This window comes from Notolepis coatsorum (assembly GCF_963971535.1).
Source record: "Notolepis coatsorum genome assembly, chromosome: 5".
Taxonomy (NCBI): domain Eukaryota; kingdom Metazoa; phylum Chordata; class Actinopteri; order Aulopiformes; family Paralepididae; genus Notolepis; species Notolepis coatsorum.
Genome location: NC_140169.1, coordinates 90,324,490 through 90,343,966, shown reverse-complemented (window position 1 = coordinate 90,343,966; position 19,477 = coordinate 90,324,490). Strand labels below are relative to the sequence as shown.

The window sequence follows — 19,477 nt, the reverse complement described above, 5'->3', positions numbered from 1 at the left end:
CTGATTGAATCCTGCCACCCACTACTACCCCTCCAATTTCCCCAAGGGGATTACTGAAGAGGAGCATGCATCATGGGATTTAACCTCCTAGATCAACCTTTTTAATGACCCCTGAATTGTTGTACATTATGCCACAGACCCCCATTTGATTGTCTCGGGGACCCTGATCTGAGAAGATTGAAGATAAGATAAGATAAGATTAAGATATTCCTTTATTGATTCCCTTGGCAAAATCGGGTGTCATAGCAGCGTGGGGGGGGGGGGGGGGGGGTACAGAAGTCTCATGGCTTCTCCTACCATTGTTATGCCGACGATACTCAACTCTTCCTCTCCTTCCCTCCCTCAGATATCCACGTCTCTGAGCGGATCTCGGCCTGTCTGTCCGACATCTCCGCCTGGATGACGTCCAACCACCTCAAACTGAACCTAAGCAAAACAGAATTGCTCCACCTGCCGGCCAAATCCTCCCCCCTAACCGACCTTTCAATCACAGTCGAGAATGCAGCTGTGACTGCGTCCCCGACCGCCAAGAACCTTGGTGTTGTCCTCGACGACCAGTTGAACTTCTCTGCTCACATCGCAGCGACGACCAGAACCTGCCGATTCCTCCTGAGCAACGTCAGAAGGATCCGCCCCTTCCTGACAAAAGAAGCCACCCAACTCCTCGTCCAATCAACAGTCATCTCCCGCCTCGACTACTGCAATGCACTGCTCGCTGGCCTCCCGGCCACTGCCACTAAGCCTCTTCAACTCATTCAGAACGCAGCGGCCCGCCTGATCTCAAACCTACCGAAGTCGGCCCATGTCACCCCACTTCTTAGGGACCTGCACTGGCTCCCCATTGCTGCACGAATCCGCTTCAAGGCCCTCGACCTAGCATACCGTGCGGAAAAGGGAACCGCTCCCGCCTACCTCCGGTCAATGGTCTCTAACTACACACCCTCAAGACCCCTACGCTCTGCATCTTCTGGCCGCCTCAGACCTACTCCTATCCAAGCTCCGGGAGGGTCATCAAAGAGAAGTCGCCTATTCTCAGTCCTTGCCCCACAATGGTGGAATGAACTACCCACCCCAGTTAGGACAGCCGAATCACGTCCAATCTTTCGCTGTCGACTAAAGACGCACTTCTTCAACCATTATCTGAATTATAAAAAAAAAACTATAAAAAAAAAAAATCTAACCCTAACTAACCTTACGTCATGCACTTGTCCTAATAAACTAACCTACACTGTAGCACTCAACACTTTGATGAACATTGTTGCTCAGCTGATAGAGTTGTGCCCTTCCTGATGGCTTGTCGTACAGAACTTGTAAGTCGCTTTGGATAAAAGCGTCAGCTAAATGACTAAATGTAAATGTAAATGTAAATGTACAGGTATGGGCAGGGTAATAGTAGAAATACATACATATATAGGCAATAAAATCATATCTGAATATAGAACTATGAGAAACAGTGTAAACAATATAATTAACTATATATATAATGACTATAGAAATATGAGGGGGGGGAAAGGGTGTGTAAAGAAAGGTGCCGATGAGGCTCTGTATGCCCTATCGGTTATATTATGTACATGTAAAATATAAATATAGGAAATAAATAATGAAGAAAATACAGTAAACAGTACACACTCGAAACTGGCCCCTACAAATGTCCTAACCTAGTTGTACAGTAAATGACCAAGTAAGGCTTTGTCAGTATTCCAATGTACAGTGAAAAATGTGTGTGTGTCCCCTACCCAACCCCCCCCCCCCCCCCCCACCTCCAATGTACAGCCCCCACCCACCCAACCCCACCCCACCCCACCCACCCAACCTCCTCCAATGTACAGTTTCTACGTCAAATGTATATACACTCTTTTTCTGGACACTTTTGTATCACAAACAGTACTGTATTTGCAAATCTGATATGTCATAAATGTATAGATGTAGCAGTACTGTCTATCTGTATGTCATGTATGTCATATATGTTATGATGAATTGAAAATGGGGGACCCTGATGTAAACAAGACGAAAGTCTTTCTCTGGTCTGCATCCCCTTAACAATTGTATGTATTGAGCTGTACTGTACTGTACCCATTCTGCAATCTGTTAATAAACTTTTCAATCAATCAATCAATCAACACAAGCTGGCAATATATACGTCATAATATGTCATACATTTCTTATTTTAGACAAACAACAAATGAAACCTCTGATCATAATAGTCACATATACAATATATATGTTGTCATTGACAAAACATCACAGGAATGAAAATGTGAAATGAAGCATTTAATTCCCAATTTTCTGAAACCCCAGGAAACCTCTCAAGGACCCCCACTGAGGAGCAGTGTCTCTCTCTCTCTCTCTCTCTCTCTCTCTCTCTCTCTCTCTCTCTCTCTCTCTCTCTCACCTCTCTCTCTCTCCCTCTCTCTCTCTCTCTCTCTCTCTCTCTCTCTCTCTGACACACACATTACAATAGATTAGAAGAGATTGAGCTTCATGCAGACTGACAGAGGTGATTAGCCATAATTCTGCTGAGCTGTCACCGCTAGAGAGGTAGGACCTGCATACTGATACACACACACACACACACACACACACACACACACACACACACACACACACACACACACACACACACACACACACACACACACACACACACACACACACCGATATTTACACTCACACACGCCCAGACACAAACACACACACTGACACACCATACATACACACACATACAGATAAACAGACACACACACCCACACGCGCACACACACACACAGATATTACACTCACACATGTTCACACACACAAACACACACACTGACAGACCATACATACACACACATACAGATAAACAGACACACACACACTCACACACACACACACACATACAACACACAGATATTTACACTCACACATGCCCACACAGTACACACACACTGACACACACATACAGATAGACAGACACACACACAGACACACCACACACACACACACACACACTCAAAGAGGCTCACCCATTAACAGCGTACAGTTCATAACCTGCCTGTCTCATACGCCATACGCAGCATAATGAGGCTGAGACGCTGAGAGAGAGAGAGGATGCCTCTCTTTGTTCTCTCCTCCCACTCCGCAGGGTTCTTTGAAATCTCACTTGTTTCTCATTGTGCTTCTTTGTTCTTTTGTTGTCGTCTCTCTGTCTCTCCGCCGTCTCTCTCTCTCTCGACCGCCCCGCCCCCCCCCCCCCTCTTTATATATATATCTCATATCTCTTTCTCTTCACAGGATAATTAGAAGAGACAGAGCGACAGATGGGGCCGCAGACGCCCACTCCTGCACACAGAGACATCCCATACTGTAGAACAGATCGCAGACGAGACAGACACACAGAGGCAGAACCTCGATGAGACAGACGCAGACACACGCGTGTACATCGCATACTGTAGAACAGATCCCAGATCAGACAGACACACGTGTGTACATCGCATACTGTAGAACAGATCGCAGATGAGACAGACACATGCGTGCACATCACATACTGTAGAACAGATCCCACACGAGACAGACACAGACACACGCGTGTACATCACATACTGTAGAACCACCTGTTTGATCCCCCATACACGTGTGCATCCATACGAGCGCACGTGCACTCGCAACATCACATATATGCACATAGATGGAAGAGCAGACCAGACAAGACAGGACATCAGGGTCAGAGGTTTGATCTCAAGCGTCCGCGCGCGCGCACGCACACACACACACACACACACACACACACACACACACACACACACACACACACACACACACACACACACACACACACACACACACACACACAGACACACACACACACACACACACACACACACACAGACACACACAGACACACACACACACACAGACGCACACAGACGCACACGCACAGTACATGTTATTGTGCATCCGCCTAATGTTGCTGTGTGCCCCATCCTGGTTGTCAATTGAGCGCATAATGTCAATAAAAGACATCTGACTGCATTTATACTGTTTATAACCCTTGCCTGTACACACACACACACACACACACACACACACACACACACACACACACACACACACACACAGATGCACAGATGCACACACACACAGATGCACACACACACACACACACGCATGTGCATTATGGAAAGCCGAATTGTGCCAAAACATGTTGAAAGAAAGATATGTCTGGTGTATTCCTCTCTAGACACATCAAAAATTACATTTTGACAGGGCTTTTTGTCATATGTTTAAGTATACGAGTAGGCCTACGCAGCCAATAACAATGCAGTATATTGACATACTGTAAAACTTTAATTATTCGCTTTTATTTGCTTCAATCATTGAACAAAACCGGCCTATATGTGGAACGGTCTTCTATTCGGGACCGACCTTTAATTAACCTTTCACACAAAAAGAAAATTGGAAATACTTTCCCACTGTTCATTTAAACCAGTATGAATATTTAACTGTATGGGGAAAAAAATGATGCTCTCGAATCACATATCAATTAGGAACCATTCATTATGATATTGCTGCGGGAAACAGAGCGCTATCCTCACACACTCTGAGGGAGAGAGGGCGACTTGGTATAAGTTCTGGTTATTTAATTCCACTCTGAAAATGTGTTCGCGGAACAGACCGGGGGCCATGTGCCAAAGATGGACTAAAACAGAAAGTTTTCACAAAGTTTCACTCAAGTTTAGCAAGTGTTGCCCCCGGCCCCTGGCCTGGACTACTAATGATGAGTGTAATCACGGTTGTCATGCGGACCCGCTGTATCTCTCTATACAATGTGTTGTGGTGATGAGGTGCGGTGTTAAAACGTGTGATAATGAGGTGCAGTGTTAAATCATGTGATACTGAGGTGCAGTGTTAAAACGTGTGATACTGAGGTGCAGTGCTAAAATACATATATAGAGTATAGGCTATAAGGTCATATAAATCTTGTAAACATCCTTAATATTGAAACACTGTTATTTAGCTTGATTAAACAGTAACATCATTATGTTCATTTCCAATGGTTACTTCACACTGATCCATGTCCAATAGGACCCGTGTCATGTGACTTGATGATGATGATGATGATGATGATGATGATGATGATGATGATGATGATGATGATGAATAGTTTATTTTCGGGCTTTGTTTACAGATCAATCAAAAACACACTTGTGTGGACTTCAAAGAAAAAAAAATTATTATTATTGCTGTCAGGCGATTAAAAAAGTGAATCTAATTACAGGATTTGTAATTAATTAATCTAATTACTCACATTTTAATCGCATAACCATTTTAGGCCTGATATTTTGTATTCTATAATCATATTTCAAATTGCATGTGTCCGGATGGCAGAATTCAGTACTGTATCTACAAAACCTTCTGTTTAATCATCTTCCCTTTATTAATTTGCTTAGATTTTTCAGGTCTGGTCAATTTTAGCATGGTGTTATTCACAGTCAAAAAAGTAAAGAAAAAAAAGAATTGAATTGATATTCTCATTTGGTTCATTACAATTTACTCCTAGTAACAGACACAGTATTTCTGACACTGGGAATACATTCCCTGAGATCCATAGATGTCCCTAGAATCAGATACAAAGAAGATGTAAATGGGCCATATAAAAAAAGATTTTTTTAAATGTTTATTCTACGTTCTTATGGAATGGATGATATTTGAAAAAATATATATTATTATTATTATTATTTAAATTTGTATAAATGTTTAGTTAATTTTCATAACGCGATAATTTGCTGTGTAATTAATTAATCTAATTACCGCGATAAACTGACAGCCCTAATAATAATAAATAATCATAAAATGTACATATTCAAAGTAAGCTCACACACAACCCGTGTCATGGCTACTCACGTCCAGAGGCCACCAGGCTGACGATGATGGAGGTGGAGGTGGAGGAGCTCTGGACCAGGACCGTCACCAGGATGCCCACCACCAGACCCGACACTGGGTTGGAGAGCACCGCATTGTCCTGGAAGATGTCCCCCGCTACCTTCCCTGGTCACACACACACACACACACACATTTACATTTACATTTAGTCATTTAGCTGACGCTTTTATCCAAAGTGACTTACAAGTTCTGTACGACAAGTCATCAGGAAGGGCACAACTCTATCAGCTGAGTAACAATGTTCATCAAAGTGTTGAGTGCTACAGTGTAGGTTAGTCTATTAGGACAAGTGCATGACAGTAAGGTAAGTTAGGGTTAGATTTTTTTTTTTCATTTCAGATAATGATCTTACATCTTACATGTGTGTGTTGCTGCATGACAAATAAAGACTTCTTCTTAAATGGTAAATGGTGCATTTATATGGCGCTTTTATCCAAAGCGCTTTACAATTTGTTCCTCACATTTTACTCATTCATCACACATTCACACACCGATGGCAGAGGCAACCATGCAAGGTGCCAACCTGCTCATCGGGAGCAGTTAGGGCTTAAGTGTCTTGCTCAAGGACACATCGACACGGTGCCCGGGCCACTGTCGCCCGGTGCATGTGTTGCTGCATGACAAATAAAGACATATCTTCTTCTAATTTTGGCTGGCGGGTGGGAAAGGTATCGACTCCACCCTCCAGCCACCTGGTGTTCATGAAATATAATAACAATTTAAAGTGATTGGTGAACTTTGTTTTGGATGCACCCACCACGGTAGGCAGAGCAAAGATGTATCTAGCCTCCTTGCACGTGTGATTTCAAGAGCTAGCTAAAGATCCTAGTGAGGGTTCAAGACCCTATAGTAACAAGAGTCTCAAGGGGAAGACATCAGGATGCTCAATGCTCAATGACAATGACTATGTAAGTGCTGTCAATAGATAAAAAATTTAAAAGAATTAATCTCACGATTTTCTGTAAATAATCTAGATTAATCTAGATTAAAAATCGTATTTTTCTATTTAAGACCGAAGCTTGTAACAGATATTTACTTGAGTAAAATCATGGAATTAATGTAAAATCAACACAAAGAAAGTATATTTAGATTCAAAGACTTTCTTTGAATACAGTTTCTCTCCTGTGAAATACAAATGTTCAACAAAACCATCAACATTGACTCAGCTAGACCTCTTTCTTATATCTGCGGCGCTAAAATTGAAGATTTCTCACTCCATAGATTAATCTAGATTAATTTATTTTAATGCTTTAATACATTTTAATTAATCTCCAGAGTTAAAGCATTCATTTTGACAGCCCTAGTAACAACCCATCATCTACACACACATCCACATGTACACACTCACTTTAAACAAACACTCACCTTACCACTCACTTTACTCACTTTAGACACTTTAACACACTTTATATGTATCTATTATTTATTAAAGAGATTTGCACTACATTCATACCTCATTTGCACCCTACCCTAAGTTTTGTACCTCATCTCATTTCTGCATTGTACCTCACTGTTACTCATTTTACTCTGTATTGTATATTGTATATGTAGTTTAGTTTAGTTTAGTTTATTTATTTAGCACATTATTATAAAAATAAATAAAAAAAAAAAGTTCTAGGAGGGAACGAAGCCCAAAGGGCTTGTACAAAGTTCCACTCCCATCACATTCTTCATAAACAATATGAACGAATTACATGTAAACATGGTCTACAAAATAAACTACAAAACAGGATCAGAGACATAAGGCAGACACTATAGCGAAAACATGGAAGATTTACACGAGTCAGTAACAAGAACAATCTTATTTTCTTTTTTTTAGTACAAGAGGGCAAAGAAAGAGGAGAATAACATATTAACGGTATATAATGAGGAAAAGGAAACAAGCAGTCATACTAACAGTAGATGTATTAACACTGATGACACAGGAGTAACTGTGACAGTGATTTATGATGAAATTAAATTAGATTTTAATTGTTTTTTGAATATGGATAAGGAGGTTGTTGACCTCAATGATGAATTTAGAGTGTTCCAGAGTTCAGGACCTCTAAAGCTAATGTTGAATTGATGACTAGTTGTCAGACAGAAAGGTAAGTGGAGTTTATTGCTATGGTTTGTTGGATATGAGTGAAATTCTGATGAAAAGATGAAGAAACTATTGAAGGTATCAGGAAGATCTTGCCTATTGTTAATTAACTTGAATATGAATGAGCATGTTTGAAGGGTATTAAGTTTAATAATATTGACTTTACTTACTTTTACTTACTTCTTAATTACTTTTTTTTAACTTACTTAGTCTTTACTGTATGTAGCACACTCTCAGGGGCTCATACAGAAATAAGCATTTCATCATAAAGTATTCTGTATTTTGTTGTGAGTGACATATAATAAACAAACTTGAAACTTGAAAAGACGCCTGCTCGCTTGTGTCAAACACTCTAGTCCGCTTTATTAAAACCATGCTCCGGTTTGATAAAGTGGGGTTTAGAGTTTGTCACGCTGCAGTGTGCAGATGTCTCCTGGCGGTAAGTGGCGGCCTGTGACACCAGGCAGAACGACTTCCGCTTCAGTAGGAGGGCTCGGCGTCGATCGGGTCAGCAGCTGCCGCTTTGCATGTAGATCATCGTACGCTGCGGCCGCGTGGACACTAACTATCCTGTTATTCAGTGAGTGAGTCACCCAATGTGAGTCATCCATTAACTTGGGGAGTTATTATTAGCTACTCCACCCCCCCCCCCCCCCACCACCACCCCCATCCATCCATCCCCGAACGGTGCTCACTTACCCCCCACCAGCTGGAAAGCCGAGCTCAGAATGTCCAACGAACAGATGAAAAAGAAGAGGAGGAGGAAGAGGAGGGGGATCTTGGTGAAGTTCACGAAGAACCCGTTGATCTTGCGCGGCTTCCTCGCGGAGGGCTGTGAAGTGCCATCTACCCAGACGAGGACAGAGAGTGAGTGAGTGAGTGAGTGAGTGAGAGTGAGTGAGTGAGTGAGTGAGTGAGTGAGTGAGTGAGTGAGTGAGTGAGTGAGTGAGTGAGTGAGTGAGTGAGTGAGAGTGAGTGAGTGAGTGAGTGAGTGAGTGAGTGAGTGAGTGAGTGAATGTGTGAGTGAGTGAGTGAGTGTGAGTCAGTGAGTGAGTGAGTGAGTGAGTGAGTGAGTGAGTGAGTGAGTGAGTAAGTGAGTGAGTGAGTGAGTGAGTGAGTGAGTGCCAGTCAATCAGCTGCTTCACTGTCTAACAGGCAGGGAACAACACTGGAAGGCAGCAACTATAGGAACTATTTATTTTTACAATTGTCCCTAAATGTGGAATGGAAAAGTGGTTTACATTTAAACATGTTACAGTTAGCTGACGCGTTTTTCCAAAAAGACTTACAAATTGTGAACAACAAATCAGCAGGAAGGGGACAACTCTGGCAGCTAAGGATCAGTGGTATTAGCATGATAGGTAGTAGTATAAGTATAGTAGCATAGTAGTACAGACATATTAGCATAAGGATAGTAGCATAGTAGTATAGACATTAGCATGATAGGTAGTAGTATAAGTATAGTAGCATAGTAAACATATTAGCATGACAGGTAGTAGTATAAGTATAGTAGCATAGTAAACATATTAGCATGATAGGTAGTAGTATAAGTATAGTATAGTAATAATATTGTTGGCTAGGTGGTAGGCTATTGATTGCGTGTGTGTGGGGGTCAAACGTTAAACTTCTATTCCTAAAAGAACACTAGCGACAGAGCTGTGTGAGGGTGTAGATGGCACCCGGGGAACATATAGGACCCTTTTTATCGGGAGCGGGGAACATAGGACCCGGGGAACATAGATACGCTCCCCAGCATAGTTGTGCAAAAGGCTCAAGGAATATGTAGACATAAGGACAGTGAGATCTAACTCATTACTAGGCAACGCCCCTTTTTGTAGAGAACAGCTTCATAATGAGAACATGCCTGGACATGTCAGTGGTGTCAGTCAGTTTCTAATTCAGTTGATTTCTTAAGTTTGTGTCCATGACCACAAGTAAGTGCTAAATATGTGTATTATGAAGATGTTTAGTTATTGTTGGTGATTTATATAGTAATGTTATAATTCTAGCAGCTGTTTATGAAGCAATTTATCAGTATGTTTTATAGTGATAACCTAGCCTATTGAGTATAATTTATGTTGTAGATTATAGTATTTAGTACCTGTGTATCCCTGTAATATAGTAAGTTTGTTAGTCCCACTCGTGAGGTTTAAGTTAATTATATAAATAGCATAGACTAAATAATGTAACATTGATGTCTTTGTTTCCTCCTCATTTAGAACCACACTTCCACAGTAGTAATGGTAATAGTAACGAGTGCCTGTGCATCTGTGTATCTACAGTTGTGGAGGATCACTATGGCCCAGACACCAACATGGTATTTTCTTCCCCAGGCTAGCTCATCACACTCTCACAGTCTCAAGCGCACTCTTCCTGTGCTCTGGATGAAAGAGAAAATCTGAAAATACAATCACGTGAAGAGAGCAGACAAATGGAACAATTCCCCCAACAAAGAATCAAAGACAGACGGGGTGATTTAATTTTTGTTGTCCACTACTCTTAAGTCGACTGGGTGGGCTTTCATCCTTACCCAGAGATAAAGCCCACATACACTGCAAAGGAAAACCTTTATAGGGGAACTATGCCCAATTGCACAATTCTGGTCTAAGACAGTAAAAGAAAACGTTCCCCACAAATCCAAAAATGAGTGTTAAAACTCAAACTTCTAATAATAATAATAATTCATTACATTTATATAGAGCTTTTCTCATACTCAAAGTGCTTTACAACGTACAGTAGGGTTAGGGAAATTGCCTCCTTCACCACCACTGGTAGCACCCAACCTTGGGCTACGCAGGCTCAATGGCTACCATATACACTGGCACCAGGCACACATCACACTACACAATGGCTGAACGGCTCAGGAGACAGGGATTGATATCAGGTAATTAAGAGGGAGGGATGTTTAGGTGGCCTTGATGTCAGAGAACTGATTGCGAATTTGGCCAGGAACGTCAGGGCTCTTTACGATAGGCGTCCTGGTTTCTTTAACGACCAAATTCAGTCATCAGACTCCTGATGTCATCAACAGTGTTGGGCAGTAGTAATGCATTACTGAAATTGTATTACTTTCCCAGTAATAAGTATAGTAAGACTTTACAATTTCCAAAATAGTAATTATTTGGAAATAATTACTATTTATACTGCATTACATCGTTGCCAGAATGTTTTTGTCCTCCTATAATGCTAGATTCCGTTTATACACGCTACACGTTCAATAGATGTCCATTATAAACTATGTGGGGGGAGCAAAGACTTTGCAACGGTGAAAAATACAAAATCTAATTTGATGAAGCATCTGACATGGCAGCACGATAATGTGAAACTTGATGCATAAAAAACTTGCGCTGACAGGGAAGCCTCTACCAGCGGCCAGTGATGGATGTAAACAAAACAACATAAACTGGATCTAAGATCAGGGCAAACAAGAACTGAAGGACTTCAGACCAGTGGCGCTTACCTCATTAGCAATGAATGTTTTTGAGAAGTTTCTAAAAAACACTACTATGTCTTTTATAGAGGGTAAATTAGATCCCCTTCAATTCGCATATCAGCCAGGTAAAGGGGTGGAGGACGCTATGCTCTTCATCTTGGATACTGTGTACAAACACCTAGAAACACCTGGAGCTCATGCAAGACTTTTACTTGCAGATCTCTCTTTTGCTTTTAACAAAATGCAGCCCCACAATTTAATTGAGAGGCTTGACTCTTATTTTAATCTCTCCCACACCAGCTTCTCATGCTGATTCTAAATGCCCTCACTGAGATGGTCCAGCAGGTCTTTGTCAATGGACAGATGTCCAACATGTCTATTTCTAACACTGGCTCACCCCAAGGCTGCGTGTTGTCTCCCCTCTTATTTATTATGTATACGGACAGCTGCAGATCGCTTCATGACCACAGGCATCTGGTTAAGTTTTCAGATGACACTGTCCTTGTATCCCTACTGCAGCGCTCCGAGACTGATCATGGACCTGTACTTCACGACTTTGTGAAATGGTGTGATGAGAATTACTTGGACCTCAATGTCTCTAAGACTAAGGACATGATAATTGACTTCAGACACAACTCCGATCATCAAGCCAGTGTAGCTAGTGTAATTCACGACGAGGACGTCCAGATTGTTGAATCTTACAAATACCTGGTTAACTGTGTTTGATTGTAAACTGAAGTTCAACTTAAATACAGAGTCCATTGTCAAAAAAAGGTCAGCAGAGGATCTACCTGCTGAGAAAGCTGAACTCTTTTAATGTTAGTGTGAAGATCCTGAGCACTTTTTATGGTTATTTTATTGAAAGCCTCTTAACCTTTTCTTTTATCTGCTGGTTCAGTGGCCTATCTATTAAAGATAAGAACAGCCTACAGAATATTGTGAAAGTGTGCTCCAAAATAATTGGAGTGAAACAGAGAGACCTATGTTCTCTCTGGACGGACCAGGTGGTCAAGAAGGGGACGAGCATCACAAATAAACCCCTCCACGCTCTGTCTCAGCGGTTTTCGCTGTTGCCTTCTGGCCACCGTTATGACGTTCCGTTGAGTAGGACCGATCGTTACGCTAAATATTTTGTCCCCTCGGCTATCAGACTTTTATTAAAACACAGACAGTAGTCATTTTAAGTAGCCTTTTACACCTAGTTGTTTTTACTTTTACTTTTACTGGACTGTGTATAGCCAGTGGCGGCTCGCCACTGGTGGCGCTATGGGCGCCGACCCACCTGTTAAATGAGAGAATAAGGAAAAAAAAACTTTTTTGTTTTTTGTTTTATAGCCCTATAAATAATATAAACATGTTTAAAATGAATAATATTTACTCGTTTTAAGTATGTTTGTATTTCCAATGCACAATATAACGTTATTATCTAAATTAAAAAAACAGCGTTTTCATGGGCAGGAAGTGACGTTTTTTTTTATTTTTTCGTATTTCTCGCCCGGGCAATAAGCGATAGCGCTCTGACTGCGCGTCACAGTTTGATCGCTGTCTCCGTCACAGCCAATCAGTGCATACGGCGTTGTGCGTTGAAATATGACTATTATGTTGGAATCCGAGCGCTATTTGAAGCGGTCTAGGCAGCAAAAGTGAACTTCCGTGAAGAATTTCCATAGTCGCATTTCGCGGAGACGCTCTCTGATTGGCCGACGCGATGCCAGTTTTTTTCCATAGCCGCATTTCTCGCGCCAGGAGGAGGTATCTTATCACAGCAAGTCAGCAAGTTCAGTCTACTCGTCAACAACAGCAACTACACTACTACAGTTCACAATAGAGAAAAAGAAAAGACGCCTTCGGTTTATTCAAGGACTGAGTATTTTCATTTCGATTTATAGTTAGCTAAAGCTACCACCATGGAATTGGATAATTCTGTTAAATCCATCAAATCAACACCGTTTGAAAGACGGACAATGCAAGAAAAAAAAGACTTGAAACTACTTGGACCACACCAACCTGAGATCCGGATGGACATCAACACAGGCTGGATGGACAATGCCATGGAGTGGATATACTTTATCAACAAGCCAACAACAAGGTAGATTAGCGATCTTAACTCTAGTTTAATACATGATACGTTGTCTACTGATGCCGCCTAACGTTACAGCTACTGCTAGCTGTTAGCTCCGTTAGCTTAGCTGGCCACTTAGAAGTGCATGGAACGGAGTAACGTTAACGTTTAAACGTTATGTCAAGGTCATACAATACTACAGTCGACATAAGGTTAACGTTACCCCGTTTCCATGAAGTGTTTAAATAGCAGCAATCTTGTTGAAAATGTAACTACTAAAATGCTCTCTGATGCTGCTGATGCATAATGAATGAATGGTGAGTTGTTTAAAATGACAACATACATGTGTTAATTATTTGATTTGATTGATCCGAGAGACAGAGAGATCGTCTATGTTTGAATGAATGAGAACTTTATTAACAGATTGCAGAATGGGTACAATACAGTACGGCTCAATACACACAATTGTTAAGGGGATGCAGACCAGAGAAAGACGTTTGTCTTGTTTACATCAGGGTCCCAGATTTTCGATTCATATCGATAGTTTAATAGCTAGCCTTGGCTCGTTTAACAATATGCAAAATATGTGTACAGCCCTGTACTCATACTGAAGTTATTCTTGGTATATAATAGGTCTGATTGTGTAACGAATCGATTCCACGTCGCGCTGTGTGTGAGAGAGAGAAGGAGAGAGGGAGAGATCTGCCTGTGTTTGTAGACGGGCGAGTTTTGTTTCTAACTTTTCTATTTATATATTGTGTTTCAAGTTGTGAATTAGAGTCTAGACTATACTTTATTTGACTGGTTGTGTGTTGTTGTAGTAACAGCTGAGCGACTCGTTCATAAGAGCCGATTCATTGCCGTGAGCGTGAGTCGAATCACAAGTGTTGCATGGTACTGTACTGTACTGTACAAAATATTTGGTATAGCGCCCCTAGTGGCGAAAACCGACCGGCCGCCACTGTGTATAGCATGGAATGTTGTTGTTGCTGGGTTGTCGTTGAGTTGTTTTTGTTCCTCGTGCAAGCTACAATATGAATTGCCCCATGTGGGATCAATAAAGTTGTCTGAATCTTAATCTGAATCTGAATCTGAACAACACAAGTGAGAGAGAAGGTCTGAAGAAGCTCATTGAGGACGTTGCTAGCTTTTCATAAAGAACAACGTCAAGCTGCCAACAGGGAAAGGTGTTTGCTGGCTACACCTCCAGAGAGCATATGCGGTGATGGAAGCTAATTTGAAGGCCACACTCAGGGAGGTAGACTTTGTTTCTACCACAGATGACAGCTGGACAGCTAACAACAGAAGCTACTTTTTCGGAGACGGGGAAGGGTAAGCGAAAGTAACGAGTAATGTAACTAGTAAGGTAACTAATTACTCTGATACAAAGTAATCAGTGAAGTCAATTTGATTACTTTTTAAAGGATAATCAGTAATAAGTAACTAATTATTAATTCTGAGTAACTTGCCCAACACTGGGCATCATGTATAAAGTCTGAAGCTGCTCCATAGACAGTGGATTGGGAAAGATGTTATATAGATGACACTGAGAGACACCCAGGGGAATGTTCTGAGTTCATAGGTACATGTTCTGTTCCAGAAGTGATACCACTACTATAGAATAAAGATCATATGGATATAAAAAAAGAAAACAAACGTTCTGTCTGTCCATAAAGTCTGCTATTCATTGTCAATAAGCAGCTCCAGTGTTTACACTTGAAGCGATCACAAGTTTGATTCTTACTTCTCTGATTTCTGGGAGAGAGTGGCTCATGTTCACAAACATTAGGCCATGGAAATAACATATTTGGAGGCGGCTGGGTGGCGCAGCGGACATTGCGCTCGTCACCAACGCAAGAGACACTGGGTTCGAATCTGGCTGTCGGCGTTGCCTCCGGCTTTCCCCGGCCGTCATACTAACTCAATTGGCAGAGTTAGCGGGTGGGAAGTCGAAGGGTGGTAGTCTGGTCGTTGTGAACAGCGACTCCTACAGGTCGGTTGGGGTGCCTGCACAGCAAAGTCAGGAAAATGGCGGGGGCAGTGTGAGCCTCCCACCCGTTACACCTCGCCAAAATGAGAGTCCGCGCTGACAGGTGAACATATGTGACAGGCTGCCTCCACATGTATCGGAGGGGACATGTGATGCAAGGCTTCTATCCTCCCTACAACCGGCCAGTGGGGGGCATATGCGAGCAACAATCAGGACAGGGGAGGGAGAATTGGCACGAGAGGTAAATTGGGATGGGGAGAAAAAAGGTAGATAAAAAAAAAGGAAATAACATATTTGAATTTTTTTATTTGAGTGCTGTTCCTGAGTCTTAGAAATTATTTTCTTTACAGAATTGAGTGTTTCACTTGTTCCAATACAAATGATAAAAACAAGCAAGATTATTTTGAAAATAAAACACTGATTGTGCTGATATTGTCACTGGTTTCAGTAAATGGACGAAGCAACAGTTGTGATTGGAGGAACAAGAAAAGAGGGCGTGGCTTGATAAGTTCAGTTGCCCCCCACTCCCCTGAATTCTTTCACTTGTCTTTAGAAAGTATGATTTTAAGGCTGACACACAAAACAACAATCTAATTTAGCACTAGGGTCTCTGACAAACATAATGTGTGTCAGGATTACTGATAGGAAATAGCAACACAGATTGACAATGACATTTTGACTAAATGAATTCCGAAATTCAGACTTCTGACGCCATTCATGCGCCATTGCCATTTCCAATCAGTAACACTGACACTTGTATGTTCGCCCCCCGGGGCTCTACTACATTAGATTGCTACTAATTGTGGTGTTGCCTTAGTTTAAGATGGAGATGTCTTGCACTGCACTCGCATACCAACGAAAGAACATCTTGTTCTCTCATTTATATATTAACCCGAATGAAAAAGTATGATGGTATTTCCAAAAAAGTATCATTGTATTTCCAAAAAAGTATCATGGCATTTCAAAAAAAGTATCAGTGTATATATTTGTGGTCACTATGATGATGGCAGTGACCAAGAAATACCAAGATATTACCATTAGTATTGTGATTTAAATGGGATTATACCATGGTATTATTTAAGTACAGACGTGCGGTACCATGATGGATGATCTATAACTTGTACTAGTATCATGGCAAATTATTACAATGACCCCTACCATGACGGGGGACTGGTGTACCTGTTTCTCTGGGCAGTCTGCTGGCTTCAGTGGGGACTGGTGTACCTGTTTCTCTGGGCAGTCTGCTGGCTTGGACTGATGTACCTGTTTCTCTGGGCAGTCTGCTGGCTTGGACTGATGTACCTGTTTCTCTGGGTAGTCTGCTGGCTTCAGTGGGGAGTGATGTACCTGTTTCTCTGGGCAGTCTGCTGGCTTGGACTGATGTACCTGTTTCTCTGGGCAGTCTGCTGGCTTGGACTGATGTACCTGTTTCTCTGGGCAGTCTGCTGGCTTGGACTGATGTACCTGTTTCTCTGGGCAGTCTGCTGGCTTGGACTGATGTACCTGTTTCTCTGGGTAGTCTGCTGGCTTCAGTGGGGACTGGTGTACCTGTTTCTCTGGGCAGTCTGCTGGCTTGGACTGATGTACCTGTTTCTCTGGGCAGTCTGCTGGCTTGGACTGATGTACCTGTTTCTCTGGGCAGTCTGCTGGCTTGAGTGGGGAGTGATGTACCTGTTTCTCTGGGCAGTATGCTGGCTTCAGTGGGGAGTGATGTACCTGTTTCTCTGGGCAGTATGCTGGCTTCTGTGGGGACTGATGTACCTGTTTCACTGGGCAGTATGCTGGCTTCAGTGGGGAGTGGGGACTGATATACCTGTTTCTCTGGGCAGTCTGCTGGCTTCTGTGGGGACTGATATACCTGTTTCTCTGGGCAGTCTGCTGGCTTCTGTGGGGAGGGATGGGTACCGAATTCGGTACTTTTGAGGTACCGAACCGAAACACGTCGGTACTACCGAGTATCGAATCAAGTGAGAAACCGAAAAAAAAAATTAAAAAAAAATTAAAAAAATCGTTTTTATTAATTTTTTACCTTTTTTTTTTACTTTTTTTTTTTTTTTTTTTTTTATATCAACGTTCACACGCACAATATATGCTTACCTAGGATTTGACTTGATTCAACAACAAAGCAGTCGGAGCAATGACAAGCCAAAAACTGTCGAAATTAGTTTGGATTTTCTTTTTTTACGACTGAGGTAGGTAAATTAAATTTCTTGAGACTAAAGTACCGAAAAAAGGTACCGTTGGGTACCGGTATCGATTCACAGGTACCGGTACCGGTACCGGTATCGGTTCAAATGTGAAAGGTACCCATCCCTGATGTACCTGTTTCTCTGGGCAGTCTGCTGGCTTCTGTGGGGACTGGTGTACCTGTTTCTCCGGGCAGTCTGCTGGTGTCAGTGAGTGTGGGGACAGGGGGGGTTGGTGTACCTGTCTCTCTGGGCGGTCTGCTGGCCTCAGTGGCTGGGGGCAGAGCGGTGTGGCGTTGGCCGTAGCTCTCAAAACTGCTGATGAGATCCAACGTGGAGCCGAGGCCTGACTCCCTGTCGTCCTCCTGGAGGTGTTTGGGCTGGAGGGAGGGCAGCGGACCGTTGACCCTCATCCCTGCGATGACACAGGGCGAGACTATTGTCTTAAAGGAACACGGCAAAAAAAATGTAGCTTACCGTCTTCTCCAGAGAGAGAGACAAGAAGATATATACCAGTTTCCTCTCTGTGCGCTCAGTAGAAAGCTATCTGGCTGCAGGTTAAGGCCCCCACATGGGTGGAACGTACGCGGACCGGACTCCGCGCTACATGTCTGCAGTCGTTTGAGCTTTCATAGTCGAGCGTACGACCGCGTACCAATTTCCTACATGTCTCGCGCCAGTTTACTACATTTCCCAAAACATTTTCGCGCTGTTTACACTCTCCGTCACGGCGTCGTCCACCGATGTCAAAATAAAGAGTCTAGGTTATCTCCGTTTCCAAGATTTCTAAACAAAACTGGCAGTTTTACACATTTCATTTAGAAAAGCCATTCAAACTTCTCAAGTTTCTTCAGATGATGAAATAACGATAACGTTTAGCGATAGTAAAAACAAAATGTAGCGTCATCTACCTGCCAAAGTTTTACCGGACCAATCCTACCCATTTAATCATGATCCTGCCCTACTCTCACTTGGCACGGAGCGAGTGTTCAGAATAAAATGCAGATCGGTGTCAACCAAAACGCTGAGCAGCCTTTTGTGTGACACCAAGCGAGCGGCGCGGATGTCCGCGCGGTTAGAAAATTGGAGCTTCACGCTTGGAATTCCGCTTTGAGTGCGCTTTGAGTATGTGTGGACCTCCACGGAGTCGGGTCCGCGTACATTCCGCCTGACTATGGGAGGGCCTTTAGCCTAGCTTAGCACACTGAATGGATATGACCGGTTAGCCTAGGCATTGTCCAACTAACACCTTTCCCCGAAGGCTAACCGGTCATGTCCGCTTCCATTCATTGTGCTAAGCTAGGCTAACATGCAGCCAGATAGCTTTCTACTGAACGCACAGAGAGGAAACTGGTATCTATCTTCTTGTCTCTCTCTGGAGAAGACAGTAAGCTAATTCCCCAAAATGTTGCCGTGTTCCTTTATAGCTGGTGTTTGAGATTGGTTTGGAATGTTTTATTTTAATTTCATCAAAGCTTGGTAGGCTTGGGACAATGGGACAGTAAGAGGTATTTACCGTTGTAGTTGACGGCCATTTTGTCCCCGGTCGAAGACACGATAGTGAGCGGTCGAGAGGACATGGCGGCGGTTGGACTGCCAAGTGGAGAGATGGAGGTTGTTCACATCACAGGAAGCCATTATCAGCCAGAGTGGAAGAATGTGAAAATTAATATCCATCTGCCACCAGTGCCACTCAGAAATCAAGGGAGGCCAAACCGTCTTCTCACAACCCTGACTGCTAATGTGTTTTCTCAACGGCTCCTGAGATTGACGGATAGAAGATTAGCCATTAGAAGTGATT

At 42.5% G+C, this 19,477-nt stretch overlaps 1 protein-coding gene across 1 annotated transcript in view; it reads right to left on the bottom strand.

The window, feature by feature from the left end:
- LOC311228269 (sodium-dependent phosphate transport protein 2A-like) overlaps positions 1 to 19,256 on the bottom strand; it is a gene marked incomplete at both ends in the record, with an annotated part of 74,807 nt that extends 55,551 nt beyond the window's left edge. Inside the window, 4 exons of the mRNA XM_084314177.1 lie at positions 5,884 to 6,027; positions 8,705 to 8,851; positions 17,918 to 18,091; positions 19,193 to 19,256. Coding sequence (XP_084170303.1) covers positions 5,884 to 6,027; positions 8,705 to 8,851; positions 17,918 to 18,091; positions 19,193 to 19,256 — 529 coding nt within the window. The remainder of the gene's footprint in view (positions 1 to 5,883; positions 6,028 to 8,704; positions 8,852 to 17,917; positions 18,092 to 19,192) is intronic.
- Positions 19,257 to 19,477: the final 221 nt, after the last annotated feature.